Source organism: Pezoporus flaviventris, unplaced genomic scaffold (assembly GCF_033815535.1).
Source record: "Pezoporus flaviventris isolate CSIRO_AGI_PZ_B2104156 unplaced genomic scaffold, CSIRO_AGI_Pfla_v1 ptg000031l, whole genome shotgun sequence".
NCBI lineage: Eukaryota > Metazoa > Chordata > Aves > Psittaciformes > Psittacidae > Pezoporus > Pezoporus flaviventris.
This window is the reverse complement of record NW_026892579.1, coordinates 66,480,460-66,503,297: the sequence shown is the minus strand read 5'-3', so window position 1 is coordinate 66,503,297 and position 22,838 is coordinate 66,480,460. Positions and strand designations below refer to the sequence as shown.

Sequence of the window (22,838 nt, the reverse complement as noted above, 5' to 3'; positions counted from 1 at the left end):
TGGCAGGGGGGGTGGAACTGGATGATCTTAAGGTCCTTTCCAACCCTAACTGTTCTATGATTCTATGAGCAGCCTACAATTTCATTACCACCTCGACCCCCATGTTCTGAGCAAATTTGGAAGGACATGCTATGTTACATTATCAAAAAGTGACAACTAGCTATAAAGAACTATATATCTCTTTAATGATGAAAGGGTTATAATGAGAATTGATGAAATGAAATTAATGGTAATTTAAAAGAACGTAGTTGTTCTGATAATGGTTGTGGCAAGGTTGTAACAGTGCTTTGCTGGTTTTGTACAGGCTGAGGGGGATTGATTTTTGTTGGTGGCCAAGAAGCTTTGCCTTGAGAGGTTTGTGGCACAGATCTGATGTGAAAGTTATGGAAGTGATAAATGGCTCAACTAGAAGGAAGCTGGGCAATGACTCTCATGACCAACTTCTGGAGCAAACTGCGGTGCTGTCATAGATGGTGTTACAGTCATGTATGAGTGGCTTTAAGGGGAAATTACTTCTTGGTTTTCAGATCTTGCCACCACCAGCCAAGGCAAGATAACCTAAAGCTACTTCACACTTTTAGAGGGTTTTTTCAGTATGAATTTAAAACTGCTCTGCTGATGCTACTACTGAGAGTATTTAAAGCAAATCTCTCGCTTAAAAATAGATTAAGAGTACACAGTAACTGTGATTTATCTGTAGGATAACTGGTAGCTCTTTTACATAGTTCAAGTTTGACTCACAAATGTTTGTGGCTACTTTCTAGATGCCCTGCTATTTAGTTTGAAAGACCCCAAGGCTGGGCTGCCATATGGGAGTGTCTATCACATAAACTAGCATTCCCAGGCAGACACAACCAGAGAGCTGGCAGAGATGCTTTGGTTGTATTGGTTTTTCTAACAGACACAGCCTGAATTTGTGAAAGTTGAAATCCGCTCTATTTCATCTTATTGTATCTGGTCAACTGTACCTGTTGGAAATCTGAAGTCAAGCAAAACCCAAGATGTACCACTTAGCCTGGGAGGGATGCACCTTCTAGCCTGCTCTTTCCTTCCCAGCCCACAAAGGATGCTGAAGTCTCTCAAAACTTGATATTAGGGTAGTTTAAATTAGTTCTCTGATGCTGACTGTGGGCTTGATTACAACAGGTAACAGAGCATCAGGAATATACAGGAGAAAGGATGCAGGAGAAAATCAAATCGGTCAACTCGACAAAGTTTATGCCTTGTCCCAGATTTTCTAAACATGCCTATGGTCTTTAATCTTGTATCACAGTTTGCATAGTCTGTCAGGTGAAAAACATCATCTGCAATCTTAAAAGCCATCACCCTGCAGGAAGCTAGTTCTGCATCCCAGCTTACACGCTCCAAATAAGCACAGATCCTGCAGCAGAAACAGTAAAACCAAGAGACCAGCCGTCCCAGGATTTGAAGCTGCCTCGAGCACAAACAGGAATCAGTAGTTCAACAGAATGTGCTCCAAAATAATGTGTTAAGTTTTCTTGAGGGTTTTTTTGTTCATTTGTTTGTTTCCTACCACGAGTGATATAATTCAATTACAAAGGAGTGCCATAAGAGTTTATTTGAGACTTGTAGGACAAACTGTTCTTTAGCTAAAGAGGGAACAAAACTAAGGTTCAGATAAGAAGTTTTGCTTTCTAATATAATGTGATTTAGTAGAAATGATCTCTGTGTGCCTTCTGATGATGTAGCTTTTGCCCCAGAGATCACTTCCACTGGCAAAACAATAACAATCTGTAGCATTTACTTTTTTCCCAACTGAAAGTACCATACTTGGATATTTATTAAAAAAAGCAATTACCTAATGTGAGAAGTGGTCAATGTAGGGGGCAAAAGCCAGGGGGGAGTGTGAGAATGACAGAGGGAGAAAATAACCTATGGAATATTGGGGAGTGGACAGACTGTGATTAAATTCCAGCTGCTTTCAACAAGTTACTGCTTGTCAGCGGCGCTGCAGTAATTGCCCATGTGCATGTATTAAGTCCACCCCGCTGGAGGGTATAGCATCAACGTAATGGTTAATCTCAACTTCATAGACTGGAATGATCTAAATTATGTGAGTGGCAGAACTGCCATAGCTGCAGGACTGCCTACACTATGTCTGCAGAGAAATAGAGGTGTAGGGGCCAGATGGGGTGTTTGGGATTGTCTTCACTGGCAGCAGCAGAACTGTCCTGGTTTTGTCTGGGATAAAGCAAATTTTCATCCTCGTAGCTGGTCAAATGCTGTGTTCTGGGTTTAGGATGACAGTAATGTTGATAACACACTGATGTTTTAGCTTTTGCTGAGCAGTGCTTACCCTGGGTCAAGGACTTTTCATTTTCCCATGCTCTGCCGGTGAGGAGAGGCACAGGAAGCCAGGAGGGAGCACAGCCAGGACACCTGACCCACACTAACCAAAGGGTTATTCCAGAGCTTGGAATGGCAGGCTCAGTATAGAAACGGCAGCAAGTCGGCTGGGAGCCCCTGATCACTGCTTAGGCTGGTCATCAGTCAGTGGGTGGTGGGTGATTGTATTGTGCATTACTTGATTGTCCTCAGTTTTATTGCTCCTTTTTTTTTCCCCATTGTTATTACTGATTATAGTGTTTTGCTTTACTTCCATTATTCACATCTTTCACAGTTAATTCCCAAGAACATGCAAGTGCATATCCAAGATACGTTTTTCAGAACTGAGGGGTTTCCTCCCCCAGCTTATTTAGGTAGTGAAGCATCTTGAGGAATAAAAATTACCTATGCCAGGATGGAAAGGTAAATCCTAGAATCACAGAATGGTTTGAGATAGAATGGACCTTAAAGCTCATCCAGTTCCAACCCCTGCAACGGGCGGGGACACCTTCCACTGGAGCAGCTTGCTCCAAGCCCCTGTGTCCAACCTGGCCTTGAACACTGCCAGGGATGGGGCAACCACAGCCTCTCTGGGTGGGCACCCTGTGCCACCGCCTCAGCACCCTCACAGGGAAGATTTCTTCCCTAGTATCTAACCTAAATCTCCCCCTTTTAGTTTAAAGCCATGTGGCAGAATGTATAAACATGCTGCAGTATACACAGTGGGAGCCCTAAGTTTTAACTTTACACTGATTTAGCTCCATAGATTTCCTTCAGAGTAACTTTGAGTGAAGTCTGGCTCTGTAGCTTTTTTAAAACTTATTAAAAATGATTAATTAAGATTGCTCTTTGGGGTGGAGGGTATAGTTTGTTATGCTTTATCTTATCCTTTATATTTAAATAGTTGCTGTCAGTACAAAGTTATTGACAGTGACACGCAAAAAGAGGAGGCTGCTGTCAGGCTAAAGCTCAATAGCCCTGTGGCCATGGTCCCTGTCAGTGCTGGGGCCCTGTGTGTAGCAGTGCTAGGGGAAGTTGCTGCCTCTCCGTTCCTCTGGCTTTCAAGTGTCACTGCTGTTCTGAAGTCGCACAGTCTCAGCTGATGGGAAGTGTGAACTGGGGTGTGTATGTGCCTTGAAGTAAGGAGGGGAAGGGGTCCCATAAGCAATGTGAGGGTATATAAAAGGCATATTGCACTTTATGATGTCTAGATGCCCACCTGGAGAGGAGAGAGCTTATGAACAAAATAAAAAGACTGAAATTCAGCTCGACTCTGAAATAAGATAAGAGTATAGTAGTGGAAGGATTTAAATGGGGAGGGCAGCTGTTATAGCCCCCAGATGTACATATTTTATTCTGAGGCACCATTTGGTTTAATAAAATTTAGATCTAAGGCTGTCCTTAACCTATCAGTTTCTTAAGACTTAATTATAAAGGTTATACTTTCAAAGGACAAAAGCATTATTCATTTGTCTGTTCATGTCTTCCAGGTTTATCTTGCAGATTATGGACTTTCCTACAGATATTGTCCCAATGGGAACCACAAACAGTATCAGGAAAATCCTAGGAAGGGCCATAATGGGACAATAGAGTTTACCAGCGTAGATGCCCACAAGGGAGTAGGTAGGTTTCCTTTTTTTATTCCAGAGGAGTGATTACAGAATGAGTAATCAGGCTGTGTGAGCTGATGTATACAGTACAAGCAGTCCTGGGGATTGCTCAGGGTTGATCAGACCCTTGTGTGGTGACCTCTTCCTGTACCTGGGAATGCTTCTCCAGGGCTGCTGGGGGAAGGGGAGCAGTGTAAGTACAATTGAAAGGCTGCAGGATGCATGGTACTGGGAGGTGGACAAAAATGCCCCAAGAAGAGCTTGCCATTAAACCTAATTGGTTCATATTGGGAGTACTGGTTTGGGTTTGCTATGTGCTGTAAAGACAGAGACATTCGCTAATGCTGCACTGTCAAGGAAAAATGCTCCGAGCCTGCACTGTCCTTTAGGGAGAGCTGTGTCTGAGTGTCACCATCTGTGTTATGAGAGGATATTTCACAATGACATTCCTTCTGCGAGGAGAAAAACCTGGTTTGAAGCCATAAAGTGTTAACTTTTTGAAATCTTTTTCCAGTAGCCTTTCATATATCTTACTTATTTAAACTCACTTTGATGGTATTGGAAACACATTTGCAGGTAAATTACATACATAGTCCTTTTATTGGATATTGATTGGACTGCCTTGCATTCCAAGGCAGACTTAATTCAACAATTCCCTAATTAGTTAAAGTCATAACCTATGTCTTGTATTCATTTACCATTAATTAAACCTTAGCTGTTTATTACACTGCAGTCCAAATCCAATAGCAGACCCATAGAGCCATGGAAAAGGGAATGGGAGGTCAATATCGAAAATATATATGGTGCAAAGTCCCACTGATGGCTGCATTGTTCACAATCAATATGGTCAATGCAACACAACTTTCTTAGTTGCTATGTCAGCAAGACAAAAAGTCAATTCTAATGTTATGCTAGTGAAAAAAATGGTGATTATTGAAAAACTTTGACTCTTGCTATGAAATGGTGTTTTTGTTAACTTTTCTTCTCCCTGTTCCCCACCTCCTTACCCCAAAGATCTCCTGAAACAAAAGGAATGAGTTTGTGCTGCCAGCTTGGCCAGGATCATAATGTCACAAGTGATAACTGTAGAAATTTGTGCTTGTTAATAGCTGCTGAACTGTTACCTTAAACTAATACTTTCTAACGAGTTTTAGTTGGCACAAACAACTGTGTATTATTGCTTTTTCTATTAAAAGGACCATTGACCATGTAATGTAGAGGGTCTTGATAATTTGCTGGTGCTGTTAAAACCTGCAATCGTTTAACTCTGGTCATTAGGAAAAATGAAATAAGACTGTCAAGTATTTGTTGCCGAGACAATTGCACAATTTCACCTGCTACAAAATATTTTGTGGTGGAGAGGGACCGTTTACAAGGGCATGTAGTGATAAAACAGGGGGAATGGCTTTAAACTGACAGAGGGGAGATTGAGATGGGACTTCAGGAAGAAGCTCTTCCCTGTGAGGGTGCTGAGGCACTGGCACAGGGTGCCCAGAGAAGCTGTGGCTGCCCCATCCCTGGCAGTGTTCAAGGCCAGGTTGGACAGGGCTTGGAGCAAGCTGCTCTTGTGGAAGGTGTCCCTGCCCATGGTTGGTCCCTCCCAACCCAAACAATTCCATGAAGAGGACATCTGTTTCGGACTCTTTGTGCCTCCCAAGCACGCATTTCCTGGATTTCCTGGAGGTGTGACTCTGGCTGGTTTCTGTGGTAGTGTGGGCGACATGGCTGTGTTATCAGTATTTGCTGTGGATGCTGTTTGACCAATAGGTGGAAGCTGGAATATTTGGGATTTGGCAGCTGGATACTTGTAGCTGCTAGAGGGCAGGTGTCTGTTGATGGGTATGTGATTACAGGACAGATGGTTCCTTTAATTTCAAAGAGCAGGGAGATGGGTGACAAAAGGTGTGTACATGCAAGTGTGAGTGAAGTTGTTGTCTTTTGTAATCTGTGGGTTAGAATACACCCTCAAATAGCTAAAACCATGATGGAATTGGTGGAAAGTGTAAGATTCCAGAAAATAAAATATTCAGAAAATGGCTTGAAAGGAGCTAATCCTTATCTTACACAGGAAATTTTTTTGCTTGTTAATAGCTGCAAACAGAAGATCTGCAGATTTGTGTGATGCTCCTGCTGGAAGAGCCTGCAGAACATCATGTGGTATCTGGCATGTCGCAGAGAATCCAAACTATTCACACTGAATACTTCAGCTTTGCCCTTGTAACAGCCTGAATCCATTAAGGTCAAATTACCTGTTCCCATTTACAGCAGGTCTCTCAGCATCCCAGGGCAGATTGCGCAGGTCCAGATGGCAGAACACAGGGACTGGTTTCCCTCGTCTCATCTCTTGTCGGGAAGTTTAGAGTTGCAGAGATGTTTCAGGATTCTAAACCACGTCCAGCAGCTGCGACAAGGGGTTCATGGGTCAACAACCTCCTGTACTCCTGACTTGGGATTGAGTCTCAGCACAGTCTCAGCTACCAAGTGAGGTGGGGTGCTCTTCTCAAAGTGTTTAAAGCCTGGCAAATTGAAGTGCATAGACAGCCTTCATCCTGGTGTTACCCAGTTTTTCAGAGTGGAGTATTCTTATATTTCAATGTAGTTGTAATTTTTAAATGTAATTTTCTATAAATGAGATCCTCTCTAGAGGGCATTTCCTGAATGTACGTAGTAACATAAATATCTCAAGCCTCAAAACCCCTGAAGAGCTCCAGTTGCTGTATTGAGCTAGACAAATGAGAACATTTTGACTTGCTCATGAAGTAGCTACCTGAATGCAGCAATTTGAGGTACACGCTGAAACCTAAAAGAAAATTATGAATTTGTTGCTTTCAAAAGTGCCTCTTGGCAATGCTTGAAGCTGATAACCTCCTTGCATAAAGCCAATCAAATGCAACCACTTCCCACTAATTTAAATCAGCCCTGGTGTTTCCCTAGCTGAATTGGGAGTTTAACTCAGCTGCATGTCTATTTATTCCCCAAGCTCTCCAGGGAGTTCATCAGGTGTAGAGGATATGCAGTCCTGTGAGATCCAGACAGTTTCTTGCCAGCACCCACTGCATGGTAGCACTTTTGGGTGGCAGTAGTCCACGTTTTTCTAGCAGTCTCTGGTAAGGGCTGCATTGAATGTGCCATTCCTGTGGTGACTGATGGTAAATTGCTGTCTCCAAACAAGTCACTTTAGTGTGTGTTGGTGTGTACTGATGGTGTTGGCAACCTTGACTTTGTGCTGCAGCTGAAGAGGAATTCCCCTGAGCTGGGAAAGGCTGGGAGCAGCTGCCCTGCCTCATGTCTCAGCTCTTCATGCTGGTTTTGGCTTCAGTTTTGCAGGGCTCTGCACAGTGAGTGTGGGCTCCACAGGCTGGCTCCTCTGTACCATTGTCTGGGGGCTTCAAGACTTGTGGAAGTACAAGTATTCATTGCAACCTCAGTTACATCCCTATGTCTACAGCTCACTTTGAACCAAGTCAGGCCCGAGCTGGGCTCTGCCACAGGATTTGCCCCACACCACCAGCATTCCTGTATTTGGTGGCTAGATATCATTGCAACCAACATGTGAGGATTTCAAATTGAAAACCTTTTTATTTTGCTGCGAATTCTGTATGGCCCAACTGCACTGTGAGTTTTAGTGCAGTATTTGAGTGTATTCATCATATTCATTTGAAATGACCATACTGTATAAACAATCTTACATTTTTGTTTCTTGATTGATACTTAAAGAGAATTAAATGTACACTGGGTACAGATATAAAAAATTGTTACATAGTTAGTGTTAAAAAGTAATATTTGGATCAATGCCTCCTATGGATTTTTGTAGATTTTCTACTCAGTGAGGCATGCAGTCAATACCTAATTTCTCTGGAGATATACTGCGCTTAACATATTGAGGTTTTTTTAAATACTCCAGTCCTGTGCATTGAGTGTGTAAGACCAGTTTTAATTTGCTATCATTGATGAACATAAGAGTATGAACTGTCTATGTTGAATTCCCTCCAGCATATATTTGTGTTTGCCATCGATTGCAAGATGACTCTCTTCTTTCTTTTCACGACGTCTCACAGTAACTCTTAGCACTTGTGCTACCTCTCACATTGGGTAGATGGATCTGCCCAAATCCTTGCAGAACTTATGCCTATATAAGTTACTATATCTTATATAGTAAAAGCTGCTTAAGACAGTAGTGGTGACTTGGTAAACTTAAGGGTAATTAGAATGTCTGATCACGTTTGCCTCTATTAGGACCACCGGTTGTCATTTCTTCAGACCTGGTGAATACATTTTGTGGGAGCTGATTTCATTGAGCAAAAGTGTATTTTCGTCTCCTGTGTTGGGGAAGGCAGTTGCAGCTGTATCTGATGCCATAGTTCAGCCAGTTCTTCATGCTCCTCACACTGGGTTAGTGCAGCACACACTCCTTGAGGTTCATCCAAATGCTTGTACACTGTGTTTGAACAGGGCAATGAGGCATCAGGCTGATGGTGGGGAAAACTCTGCAGTGCTTGTTCTTGTTTTCCCCACTGGTCTGACAGAACTGTTGCTGTTTGATGTGAAAAACATAGCTTGATGCTTGTCCATTTCTCCTTTTCTTTTACGTGCAGGGGTTGACTAGAATATATTGGGAGTTCATTTTGTGAGGAAGGATGTGCAAGAATATAAACACCTATGCCTGGAAACATATTCCTTCTAAGCCTGCGTGGCTTCCAGAGAACAGAGCTCTAAATGGCTCTGGATCAAGAGGTTTATTTGGCATCTGTCCATGTATAGTTTGGATTCAGAGGGAGCCTGCTGGATTTTTCTGTTGGTCAAATGAATTATTGATTTGCTGCAGTTTGGTGTGTGCTTCCCAAAGACTGTGTGCAGGACAAACTGTAAATCCTAAAAATAAAAGGAAAATATCATTGGTCTTGCAAAAAAACCACGGGTAGAACTTTGCAGTGTGAAGTAAATACACAGATATTTCAATTTCTGAGTGTGGCATCAGAAATGTGTGCCCAGCAAAAGAGGGAGCACGAGGTCATTGTAAGGGAAAGAAGAGCCAGGCTTTAGCAGGGAGATGATTTAATAGGCTCCTATACCCACCAGTGTAGGCTTACTCTGTCCTGCCAGAATGTCTAGAAGCAGCAAAAATAAGATGCTGACCATCACAGCTTCTAGCACAACTGAGGAGTGTGGCTGGGAATTGACTGTTTGAATTTGCCTCTCACTCTCTCCACCAGGAATTCAGAAAGCTTGGGAATCTCACAGCTGCTTGCCAGCCCCAGCCTGTCAGCCCCTTACCTTTGTGATTTCTTTTCTGCCACACAGACATGAAAGAAGAGTAAAACTTCCTGTCCCCTCTCTCCTGCCACATGTTCTCCTTACTGCAAGCTTGGAACCTTTTGCTTCCGACCAGGTACCTGCATCTCTTGCCACCACCGTTTTATCTCCCATCTATATGTCACGGTGAAGTTCCCTTGCATCTCCCAACCTTCCCTCTACATAACCTTCTCACCAAATCAGGATCTCAGCCCTCTTCCTTTCAGCATCCCATTCCACTAATCCTGATGGTTGTTCACTCTCTGTCCATGTTGAGAGGAGAATTCTGCTGCTGGCTGCACTCTTCTGTTGTGGCTGCAGCAGAGCAAATGCAAGATCAAGGAGGCTCTGCAGTTAGATTTGCTGGTCAGTGGATGTGTGTAACTGCTTGGTTGGAGGTTGCTGGGCATGTGTCTGCACATTAGGCTGTTGTGATTGTCCAGGAAAGCTCTGCTATTTTGGGGAGGCTCGGGGGTCACAGTTTGGGAACTTGTGGCTTGCAAGACCTGCTGAGGTCTCTGTGTGCCCATGAGCTTGCTCAAGGCAGGACAGCAGCAGTAGTGTTGCAGCTTTTGTGGCTCTTGAAACGAGTTATCCAGCTCCTGTGCTGACACTGCCTCCTGCATCTGACAGGCCAGTGCTGATGTGCAGGCTGGTTTTGAGCTTTGATGCTGTCTGAGATGAGTGACCCCTCAGGACTGTGAGGCTGATATTGTCACCAGGGCACCTCTGTGACCACCAAGGCATGGTCAGTGCTAGGGAGCCATGGTTGTATCCTCCATGTGAACCCCTGCAGGAACTCCTGCCCACCAGCTGTGTGACCAATTGAGTGTACATCTATGGGACTCAAGTTTAGGAGGGAGACCACAGCTGGCACAGGAGAAGTGACTCATTGCCACATCCCAGACTGGGTTCTCTGGGAGAGATGTTGTCCACTTGTGGTGACACCATGTTTGCACTGGATTTTCCTTTCAGCATTCCGTGGTGTTGGTTATTGTCAGTGAGTACTCCAGCAGCGTGCCAAGCTAATGGTGCAGAACTGTACATGAGGGGAGGAGAGGTTGTTCCCATCCCCTGCTGGCAGTTGCCCTGCCTGAGAAGGGATAACACTGCACAGAATGGCATCCAAGCACTAAAATGAATCATAAATTTAACTATATTTATCTAACCTTTTCCCTGTTTCCAGTCACTCTATTCAATTAGCCACTCTCCTGCTGCAGTGAACTCCTCAGACTGACCAGTTCCTTGGGGAAACGGTACTTCATTAGCTTTTTTGGTCTTCTCCTTTTTCTTTCCCCTAATACAGACACTGATTTTTGATAGTTTTGTATTTGGGAAGCAGTACTTCATTAGCTTTTTTGGTCTTCTCCTTTTTCTTTCCCCTAATACAGACACTGATTTTTGATAGTTTTGTATTTGGGAAGCAGTACTTCATTAGCTTTTTTGGTCTTCTCCTTTTTCTTTCCCCTAATACAGACACTGATTTTTGATAGTCTTGTATTTGTCTGTTTTTATAAGAACCTCAACCTTGAGTAAAGAAATTATATCACTTTCAGTTCATTTGTTAAAACATTGTGGTGATGCATTTTTAACATAATGGTATTTCTCCATGGTCATGTTAACACTCCTTTCCTTTATGGGCTTTTGGATTAATGGCTATGGGTATGAGTTATATTTGTTTGTGCATTAACATGAATTTGTATGCTGTAATGCCAGGGAGAACTGGAGGCTCCACTGCATGTAGATGCAATATGAGCAACTGAAATGATCCTTTTTATGAAAAGCTTCCAATCTAAAGCAACACTAATGGTGAAATTATAATGTAACAGTGCTAATTAAAAATAATAGAAGAACATTTCATCTGTCACTCGTTAGAGCCTTACAAAAAGCTTGAGAAAGTTAGTTTAATAAGGGCTGGAAAGGAAAACTCCAATTTTCACATGGGTTTCAGATGAGTTTTTGGGAGCAGGGTACTTTTGAGAGCACATTGTGGTCGGGGTGATATCATTCTTCATCTCTAGTAACATGAATCCAAATTAAGGCTCAGAGAGCTGCCAAATCCACTATATGGAGATACATAATATATTTTCTTCTCAGGATGAATTGCTTCAGTTATGGGGTTCTGAGTTACCACTGATCCCCATTCCTGCACCTTGAGTGTATGGTTGTGATATATATAAAACTAGTTATGGCCCAACTCTGATTTCATTGACGTGGTTGTTAATTCATTAACTTCAGTGGAGCTGTTCCTGATTTATCTTGGCAGGAGTGAGGGCAGAATCAGGCCTTAAATCTTCAAATTAAAAAATTAAACTATAAAAATATTGTGGAATAAAATATCACCAATGTGCTCCCATTAAATAGGATTAAATATGAGACTAAAATAATAATAAAGAAATTCCCGGTGAATAGAAAAGCAGAAATCAAAAATCTATTAAAAAAGAAAGAAAAAAAACCCCAAGGTTTTAACCCACAGCAAAGGAAGAGAATTTGATTTAAATAAGTTCTATTTTGAGTGTTTATTCTTCTAGTGGTGACAAGTTATAAAGCAGAATCGTTTCGTTTTTGTATGGCTATCACATGTAAAATGAAACCAGACTGACTTCCCTCACTTAATGTTTATCAGAAGTTCTGTACCCTCCAATTGTATTAGCAGATCTCTTTCTGCAAGTGAACTTACAGTTGAAACCTATGTGTTAGTGCTGTATTTGGGGTGAAAATTGAATGTTTCTATTGTTCATAGATAATATTAATTCCTTAGATATCAGTTAGTTGAATACTTCTATAATAAGGATCTAAATGATTTCAAAACTTGAGGAAGTAGCATCTCTATCAGCAAGCTGACAAAGAAGCAGAGAGAAAGACTATGCTCGTACAGTCAAATAATCAAACACTGACATTTTCATGTGGTTCTGTCTATGAAAACCACATGTGAACGTCTCTGTGTAGTAACACTTGCAGTGACCTGGGAGATAAAGTGACACTGGATTTCTCCATCTCTCTGTAAAACATTTCCCCTTTTGTTTTTTAGTGATGTATGGCTTAGTTACATGTACCTTTTATTTCTTTTTCACCAGCTGACTACTGTGGCTTTAGGAAGGTATTAGTAAAGTCTTAGCTGTGCACATCTCCCTGTTTCCAGTGGGTTTGGGCTGGTGTTAGTCAGGAAATGGCTAGAAGGACTGCACGGGAGTGAGGAGGTAAATTAGTCCCATCCAAACTATTGACTGTGAAGGAAACTTTACTCTCTGGGGACTGTTTAGTCAGAAAATGAAGTATCTTGGGTGAGCTTCTGAAAAATAATGGACTTAGCATCAGTTACAGATTCCTATCAGTTAGCACCTCAGTGGGTAAAAAGGTGGTCCACTCTCTTGGACTTCAAAAGGTCACTTTCTATAGCCTGTTCTGCACAAGCAGGTACCAGAAAAGCCTTGTATGAAAAAAAAATGCTGGCTGATAGGGTTATAATCTGGAATTGCCATGATGGAAAAGGGAGTTGTGAACACATGTGTATGAATGGAATTGTTCCACAGTTAACAGGAGATTTATGGCTGAAGAAATCACTACAGAACAGCAAGAGGTAGAGATTGTGTTTTTATTTTAATACGAGAGCCAAGTCTTGCATTAGGATGTTGCTGAATCTAGTGCAGAAAACAGATGACACCCAAGGGACAGTGCAGCATTCTGTTAGATTGAAGGGCCTTTAATAATCCCATCGTCTAATAGCAGTTAAGATAGAGAATGTAGAAGAACTAATCTGCTTTTACAATAATGTGTGTACGGTAACAAGCAGCAGTTATAATGTGTTGGCCCTGTAGCTTTTAGCAGATGACTTCTTAAATTAAAAGATAAGTTTGCTGAGTGACTTTCTGGAATGTATTTAATGAAGGCCCATAAAATATGATATCTGTTTACAGCTGGATTAACAGCACTGTGCTCAACTACTAGTCTTTACACTAGACAAAAAGTACTGAAAGAATCTGAAATCTTCTTTCCTTCCTGGAAAGTGCAAATCCAGTTTGGAAAAGCATAAATTGAACTTCTGCCTCTGTCTGGTTTTAATCACAATGAACGGCCTCTGGTTTGGCATATTCCATGTGGTCTTGACTTGCACACTACAGGCTGCAAGTCAGATGTGTACAAAGAAATAGAGCAGCAATCCTGCTTGCTCAGGTCTTTCAAGTTGGTTTCCTGTGAATAGCAGCAAGAAATAGCAATTCTTTTGGTATCACTTTTTTCTCCTCTTTCTCTTGGAGAAGTTAATCAATAGATTAACTCGGTGACCTGGTTTTCTGCACAGATGATGATTGTGGATGGGGTTAATTTTGGATCGAATGATATCTACTGTATATCTGTTCTGTAGTTAGTGTTATCTGTTTGGGGTGTGCAAAATGAGAGTAAGTTGTTCTTGAAACCAGTTCCTTTTTGGAAGTGTAGTAGTAAGTTTACACAGGACTTGCTAAACAGCAAGTGTCCTTTAGCTTGTGCTCCGACTCTAAACCGTTCGTGGTGCTTGTAAGCAGACTACTCTGGTGTGTAAATGTACACTAGATGGCAGTTTTGTCATATCTTCCAAGTTCAAATAGCTCTGTAGGAGAACAGGAAAGGCCATCAGTGTTTAGTCTGCACTCACAGGGTCCCTGCATGACCAATGTGGACCCCATGGACTTCCTGGAACATGTGTTAGCAATTTAGCAGCAGACATTTATTTCTTTGTTTTACTGCTTGGCTCTTTGAGAAAGTGTTGGTACTCAGTTATGGGCTGTCTGGATCATGTCAGAGGCCATGGGGATCAAGTCCATGTGACAGGCCAGACCGAGGAAGGATGAAGTTGGAGGAGGTGAGGAAACTGACCCTTACTTCAACAGCAACAAGTCACTGCCTGTCTGTGGCCTGTGGCCAAATGCCGGGGCGGTTTAGGTCTAATACAGCTGAATAAACAAAACACTTTGCCCATTTGGCTTTTCATATTTCATCAACACAAGTTCAATCAAAAGACTTTTCTATTTCCTAAGAAGAGGTTCATATTCTTCATCTTTTGGGGTTTCTTTTCTGTTATTTTTTTTTTATTTTCCTTTCCTCCCCCCGCCCTTTCCCATCCCTTTAGCCCCATCCAGACGAGGTGACCTTGAAATCCTTGGCTACTGCATGCTGCAATGGTTGTGTGGGAAGCTGCCCTGGGAACAGAACCTGAAGGACCCTGTGGCTGTCCAGGCTGCCAAAACAAGGTAAAACTAAACAGCACACACATGTACACATATGTGCATATACACACACATCACCCTAGAACCCTGCAGCAGCAGCATCACTTAACAGGACAGGTCAGGAAAAGACACCTTTACATGCTGAACAATATACAAAAGCTAAAACAATATCCCTTAGTTCAGAGAGATGTTAGAAGCAGTTAAAAATGTGACCTCTGTGTGTGTTATACCCTCTTCCACATGTTCCTGTGTGCACTGCTATGGAGAGATGATAAATTCAAATGCACAGCACACACTCATTTTGTCTGCTGTGTATTTTATAATGCTCTTTTTTTAAAGCAAACATTTGTGAATCAGTGCAGGCCTTACTGCACATCCAGAGGGTGGTTGTGTGTTCCCATTGAACTTCGTGAGTGCTTTGTAGAGACTATAGCACAGGCATCGCTTGGAAGTTTTTCCACATGTGCATCCAATTTATTTAACTTTCTGTATGATACTATTTTTCAGCTGTTTTTAAGTAGGTTTTTCATGTTACATAAGCCTACTGCCATTACAATTAAATGCCAAAATGCTAGAGAACTCGATTAAAATCTTTCCCTTGTCCCAGCATGACTTACTTAGAGCTTACTAAAGCAACGGAGTGTAGTAGTTTTTCTTTTCTCTGCTTTCACAGTTGGGACTCGAGAGAGTTAATTGCATGTGGTACAGTGCAGCCTGTAGAAGGCAACAGAAGAGTAGTTACCCGTAAATGTAACATCACAACTGGAGAAGGCAGCAAACTTTTAAGTAGGGCAAGTCACAACAGAGGTACACAATAGGGATAGCTGAGCCACAGAAATCAATCTGCAAATTCAGTGTGGCACTGGCTCTCAGCAGAGAGAAAGGTTAGCCTGCAGACGGTGGATAATACAGATTGCATCTGTAAATGTTGACATCGCATGTTATGTTTAATATTTCTCCTTTAGAAGTTCTGATCATTACCCAACCCCCTGCAAGGTAACACTTACACAATTCAATGTTAAATCAATTTAATCAATCAAGCTGTTTTGCTAATTCTTCCCTTGTGGTTAACCCTTAAGCTCCTATTCTTTTCAGGATGCTGGGCAAACAAATGATTCCAGGAGGTGTACAGAAAATGATAGAGATTCTGTTTGTCAGAAATACCCTGTTAATCTAATGAATTATGGGTTTGGTATTAGGTCATTTGCCCAGGCCATCCCCTTTTATTTATCATCATTTTTAATGCCAATGCTGTTTCTAAAGGCCAGAAGTAGATACCTGGATATATATGTGTGTGTATCCAGTTGCTCCGAAGTTAGTAAGTACATTAAGGATCACATCTGAGTTGCTTCTGAGCATGCCACACCTTTGCTGTGGAGTCTGTGTGATGGTAAGGAAAAGGAGCTGGGCCTGGAAGATGGGATGCAGTGAAAGGCAGGAGCCAGGGCAGAGCCTCCAACTGCTGTTCACCAGTTATCTCCTCATCACTTCACTGCAAGTTCTTAGTCTCCTCCATGTACTGCTGGGGCAATGAGGAAATGCTGCCAAAGCTTTGGGCATTGCTCAGGGGGTATTTAAGGTCTGCTGGTATATTTGAATGCAGAAATGTTTGTGCTATGCAATAATTAGAGGAGAGGCTCTGTTTGAATGGAAATTCAGGCTAGGTTACAGGAAAACATTTAAATGCTTCATTTCCCCAAAATAGAACTCTCTGTTGCTGATACTAAACAACAGATCACTGAAGGGAAAGTTATTACCCAGTGTACCCCTACTTCATGCATTAGAGGATGCACCCTGTTACTTATTGGTGGAGCTTTATGGCTCCTTTAAACAAACAGAGGGATCCTTTAATAGGTGATAATTTCACTTCCTCAGAGCAAGGGGGCTTGTTCAGGTGCCCAGAGGCCTAGGAGATGCTTCTGGTTCATGCTTACACAAAGACGAGAGCTGCTGTTACTTCATTTGCTTTTAGGGTGTGATTGATTCTTAGCACCATCCTTCTTGGCTATTGCTGTTCCTGGGTAGATAGGAAGTACACCAGTGGCATTGCCCTTTGGTTTATGAAGTTCATGGAGCTTGAGGTCAGTTAACATCCCTCTCCCCTTTCAGCCCTGTCAGGCCTGTTTGTAATTTTGACAGCCATCACCCATGAGCTGCGTGGCAGAAAGGACCTGATGCCAAATGACTTGTAGGCAGAGCAGTACTGCCTCTTAAATTCCAAAATACAGACATTAATCACTGAGCTGAAATCAGAACAAGCCATTTCAGCTCCAAGGATGCTGCTTTATCTGTCTAGAAAGCTTAAAAGAGCTGCAAAGAAAAACTTCATGTTAAAGTGCAGACTGTAAGCCCATCTTGGTGAAATCAGCAGTCTCCAAAGAGTTAAAACTATAGCTGGTAAAAGGAGATTTTTGTTTTAAAAGCAGCCCTGTGAATCATTAGCTATCCCGGAGGTCCACTCTGTTTGGAATTGAGACTTGCTGTCTTCCTAAATCCCAAATGAAGAATCACCTGCTCCAAAACCACATTAAATTGTTGCACTCTCCTGTTGTTTCAGGCTTATGGATGAGCTCCCAGATTCAGTGATGGAATGGGATTCTTCTGGAAGCAGCTGTCGTAAGTGTACTTGCACTATGTACCACATAGCTCTTTAGCCTGTTACAGAAAATACTTCAGTGTCTTACTCTGTTTGGGGGATGAAGATTAAGTAGAGTAAAAGTAACACAAAGTTAACAAAGTCTTCACTTACATCAATTGCAAAGGTTTGAACCTTAAAGCCTGAGTTGGTGCAGTATGGCAAACTGTTGTGTGCAAGCGGAAGGCATCCTTGAACCAACCTCTTCCCATCAAGCCTGTGTACGCCACTCTTACCCATACCTAGCCAAGAGAAGGATTCAGCCTGCACTGGCTGTATTTAGCTTACTGATAGGAGATGCTTGGAATGTGTCACAGGAAGTCTTTTTCTGCTGCTTTCCTGCATTATCCCATAAACAAGCACTAAGGAGATGAAACAGGCATTGAGGGCTGTGTTTTCAACCCTAGTGTGAGGTCGTATAAAAAAGCTTCATCAGTCTCATCTGTGGTGCGTGCCATAGAGTGACATAAGGGACCTCAGCCATGTGTAATTCAAGGTGTGAGGGAGCAGTGCCTATCTTAGAAACAGAAGTAGCTGTTGGTATGGAAATAGTAAGCAACTGTCTACAAAAGGTTTATTGCTCAGTATTCAGAGTGAAAAAGCAAGTGAATGGATGGTTTGTCTTGTTCTTCCTTCACTGAAGTATTTCAGGGAAAAACCTAAATTTCCTTCAAAAGTCAATGTCCCTTTGGGATTTATTCACTTATTTTGTCAACATTATTCTCATCAGGAATTATTGGAACACATCATCTATTACATAAACTATATCCATGATGTGCATACGTATTTAACAAATTTTTACTTCTGGGATTTACCAGATGCTAATATCTGGTGTTGTTCTCGAATCTTAGGATACATGTGGGTCTTCAACTGAAAGAAAAGTTTGATTCTTCCCTGTACATTTCTCCTGCCAGCATTATTTCTGCCCATTCATAGAATCATAGAATCCCAGGCCGGTTTGGGTTGGGAAGGGCCTTAAGATCATTCAGTTCCAACCTGCTGCTATGGGCAGGGACACCTCACACTAGACCATGTTACCCAAGGCTCTGTCCAACCTGGCCTTGAACACTGCCAGGGAGGGAGTGTTCATCACTTCTTTGGGCAACCTTTGCCAGCACCTCAGCAGTCTCACAGTAGAGAACTCCTTTATATCTAACCTGAATGGCCTCCCTGTCTAGAACCATTTGGTAATGACAGCAAAATAATGCTGCTGCTTTAGGATGCAATCTCAAACCCAAGTATTAGAAGTAAAAACCAACACCCGTTTTTTTTCCAAAGCATTTGAAGTACAATATCTATGCAGATTAAAAGTGCTGTTGACAGTAGTTAATATTTAAAGGGGTATTACAACCTATCAAATATAAAATGCTTCTATTTTACACACAACTATCAATATTGATAAAGTATTTTGATTAATTTTTATCCTTGGATAACTTTTGGTGCTACATGAATTAATACATGACAAGATGCGGCCCTTAAGGGTTTCTTTGTTTATCCGTAAGGGTTACCTTGTTTACCCAAGTCTTCTTTTCCTTTCGCATCCAAACATGATCAGATATTGTCAGGCCTGTGTCCTGAGTAGTGTCATCTCATTTCCAGTGTCGGATTTGCATCCATTTTGGCATGAAATTCTTTCTGAAGTTCTAAGTCCACACCAAGTGAACTGTACATTAAAATATGCTCCACAGGTGAACTCTCCAAATTCTTGGCATGTGTTTGTGGCTTAGCGTATGATGAGAAGCCAAAGTATGAAGTGCTCAAGAAAATCCTGCTGGATGGACTGGAGTCAAGTGGAATTCTCTATGATGGCCCTCTGGAATTTTCCGCTCCAGCGTGCACACGGAATCACACTGCTCCTAAAGTGTCCAAAGTAAGGCAGGCAGTTCTGGGATTATTTCTGACATCTCCTGTTTGATTGTTGCCTTTTCTTTTGCAGGAGAGGAAATAGTTTAAGATCTCAAAATGAGACTGACACAGCAGTTCTTTTGCCTTAAATACACCATGTTTGTTAATTCCTGTTTCCCCTGGCTCTGCTAAAATCTGGGATGTCAGCCCTTAAGGAGGAAGAACTGTCATGAGCCCTTTTGACCTACAGCCTCTGGCTTCAAAGCGGTAGGTCTGTGGAGAATGATTTACTTTCAGGATAATGGGGAAGTCAAGGACTTTGTTCGCTAACATCTCGAAGATGAGCCCGAATGCCACGTTTTTCCTTCGCTCCAGATTAAAAGCAAAGTTACCTTTATTAGTGAAAGCATTTAATTCATTTTCTCCCTTTCAAACCGTTCTTTGTCATTTGCCTTCACCCTCCTGCAGCCACTGATGGGGAGGAGGCATTATCCTAGGGTTTAACTGTGCGATTGGTATGCAGCACTATGTGATGCGCTGGCACTGAATTGGGAAGTGGCAGCTATCGTGTTCTATTTTCCTCTTGTGCTTTTAAGTCTGAAACTATGTGGTTAATAAAGCTGTGCTTTAATAAAGGGAGATGGAGGTAATTAACAATCTTACTGGACTTGCCATGAAATGTCAGTCCCGTCATACCTCTGCCTGGAAACCCCCTGTATGCAAGAGCCCTGCTCCTGTCTCAGCTATGTGGGCAATAAGGCAGGGTCAGGGTCCTGCTCATTCCTAATATTTCTGGTGAACTTTGGACCATCACAAGTGTACGTGAGCCAAGAATGCAGGATGCAAACTAATGTGACTGATCGGCTGCAAGATGAATGGTGATTCAAGTATCAGTGCACAGATGGTTCTGATTTGCTGAGTTTTGTAGCTGCTGCAACTGAAGACATAAAATATCCTTCTAGTCATAAATTAGCTCTTTGGAAGCAAAACCTTGGCACCAGAGCTTTACAACCTTCAATTAGTAGGGAAAGAAGTATTTGAATGACTGTGGTATTGACATCTGTAGGCCTGCATAGTAATCATTCCTAATAGAAGAGAATATCTGTTTGAGGGGGTTTTGCATGGCTAATTAACCACCAGTGAGAATATGTAATTTTTTCATGATCTCCTGATTGTCACCTTTCTCTCATGATACAATTACATTTTATTGTAGCAAGTGCCTCACAAACCAATTGTCAGCACTATTTACGTATGATGGGAGGCAGAACAAAAGTTCATGTTTAATAAAAAGCCACTGGGTTTTGATCTTGGTAATTACACAGACTTATTTTAGCAATTTTATTGACTTTTCTGGGTTTATCACTTGGAGGTTTACTTTTAACAAGCCCAAACGCTGTTTCAGGGACATTATGTCTCTTGTTATGCTGGTGACCACTCTGTCCTCACTGATTTGAGAAGCTTTAAATAAAGTTTGCACTGTTTTCTGAACACAACTGAGGGATCAGCCAGCAGTGACCCCATCCCCAGCTGATCCTCCCGGATCTCTGCATCACAGGAGGCTTTGATTTCTTAGTCAGATACCGAATAGTCAATCTATTTTCCTCTTATTGCCTGCCCTAAGACGTGGCTGTGCTGGCAGAAAAGATGATCCTGACCTTCCAGCCTGTAAAAGCTGCTGTAGCTCTTGCTATTTGCAGGTGCACAACCCCACTGTGAAACCTGTGCATGAGGGGTGTCAGCGATCAACGCTCTTGCGCTGTAGGACTAAGCGGAATTGGTTTTGATGGCCAAGAACAAGATCAGAGTGTGTCTGCATATTACTAAATCCTGGCACCTGTCATCACTGCTTCAGAGGAATGTTTAATGCTGAGTGTCTTGATCCTCAGTACAGTAGCGCTGCTCCAGCCATCACCTATTTTTCACTTGAGTGTGTTTCTTCAGCCAGTTCTGCCGCTTATGTGTACGCGTTTCCTGTAACATCCACTGCAGAACAGCTGCAGAGAGATCTCTAGGGTTATTCCAAGGACTTCAGGAGTACTTAAATACAAGTAGGGAGAGGAGAGAACTGAACTTTGTCTAAATTTACTGCTGTCTGCAGAAAATCCTGTTTTTCAGGCTGTCGAGGATAGCCAAGGCCTGGTGCACTCCGGTGCTACAGCCCTGACAAAGTGTTCGATGACAGGCAGGCACTTCCCACTGCATCTCTTCTCAGCACTGTCTGTAGTTATCCTTGGTCTGACGCTTTTCATCTCTGCGTTCCCTTTCCACCTCTCCTTTTAGTCACCAAACACTTCTCCCATTAAAGAGGCAACCTCAGAATAGTGGGAGCCACTACAAACAATCCCGTCTCCTCACTTCTTGCTTACGAGCAGAATCTGCCTCCAGATGACCTGTCAGAGCCACTTGTACCAGTGTGGTACACAGGGAAGAGGTGATTTGGGGTTAATTCCCTTCTGAACACCAGTAAACACCCGTAAATACCAATAAGGGGATCTTGTAGCACAAGCTGCTTGAAGGAGGCATGAATAGGAATTGCTACAGAACATGAGTTTTCAGATGCAGCTCCCTGCATATAACACATGAATCTAATCTCAAGGTGACATAAAAAGGGTAGCAGCGCCTACGTCCTGGCTCTTTGTTCCAATCACACACCAAACATAGGTGATAAAATATTAATTGCATTAATTATCAAACTTGTTTTCCCCAGTCTTTGGCACTGGATAAATATTTTCAGCATTTTCACCTGCAGTGGAAGCATTGGCATTAGGGCCAGCTGAAGTGTGGTGAGGCCAGCTGAGGCCTTGCTGCAGTTTGTAGATCTGATAGTGAAAATTAATGGCTTTTCAGTTATATTAGTATGGAATATGGCAAGTTTTAAGGATAAACCAGATATATTTTCACTAGTGCCACAAGCCCTGCTTTGAAAGTGATGCTGTTACTTGGGGTATGTATGTACATTGTGAAGACACCAGAGCTGTCAGCAAGATGAGCTGTTCTGGCTCGATGCACTGACACAAGCAGCTTGGGTGCCTGCATTCAGGTAAGGGTCAGTGTGGCACTGAGACTCCCCTGGGCATCTCCATTTCTGAGGTCAGCTGCAGTGTTATGTCCTGAGGTAGCCCAAAACTAGCTTGAGTTGTTCAGCTACACCTTCACGTCACTGAACATGAGCGATTTTCACAGAGCAGAGCTCTGGTTTATGTTCTTAAAAGGTGCTTTGGATTAAGCAATACAAGAAGTGCCCACTGGCACTTCTATTTGTGCAGGTTCTATCTCCTGCATGTATTTAATTTGCAGTACAGAAAAGCAGCTCATTATTTCAAGGGCTGTATTTGGATCCAGCTGCTGCAGAGGCCCATATGCAAACGTTACAGTTAGAGGGCTGTTGGTGTGCCAGAAGTACCAAAGGCATGTGGCATACAGCCTCTGTTTTGGCTATGTTTGTCTTCCAAGGCACAAAAGCCAAAACCAGGCATCATTTGATACTTACTGCTTCGAGCAGCACTGGAAAAAGCTTGTGTTAACTCAAGCAACTATTCACTGTGTGCTCCTCACTTACATCTTTGGGAATATAACCCTTCACTCTGAAATTAGATTACCAGAGTCAGAACACTTCGTGGTTACCTTGCTTTTGGGGCTTTGGCCACTCAGTTCATGAAATGCCTCCAGCTCTACTTGTCAATGAGCCAGTGACCTCCTGGCTTCATCCCCAGTGAAGGTTGCTAGTGAATGGCCTGAAATCCATACCTGAAGTTTATTTTAGAGCATCCTTTCCAAGTTTCAACTTTGTGCAGTTCAAAGGAGGCATTTATTGATAATGAAAAATGCTGAAAACAGTTCTTTTGAGAGATGAAAGCTTTCTCTTGTTCTGTGTTCTCAGTACTGAAGGTGGAATGCTTTCCCTTT

At 42.3% G+C, this 22,838-nt stretch overlaps 1 protein-coding gene across 5 annotated transcripts in view; it reads left to right on the top strand.

Moving 5' to 3' along the window:
- Positions 1-22,838, top strand: part of VRK2 (VRK serine/threonine kinase 2) — a 69,686-nt gene that overhangs the window by 19,719 nt on the left and 27,129 nt on the right. For all 5 annotated transcript variants that reach the window (XM_061461643.1, XM_061461640.1, XM_061461639.1 and 2 more), the window contains exons 8-11: positions 3,837-3,969; positions 14,356-14,476; positions 17,010-17,068; positions 18,776-18,957. In XM_061461643.1, coding sequence (XP_061317627.1) covers positions 3,837-3,969; positions 14,356-14,476; positions 17,010-17,068; positions 18,776-18,957 — 495 coding nt within the window. The remainder of the gene's footprint in view (positions 1-3,836; positions 3,970-14,355; positions 14,477-17,009; positions 17,069-18,775; positions 18,958-22,838) is intronic.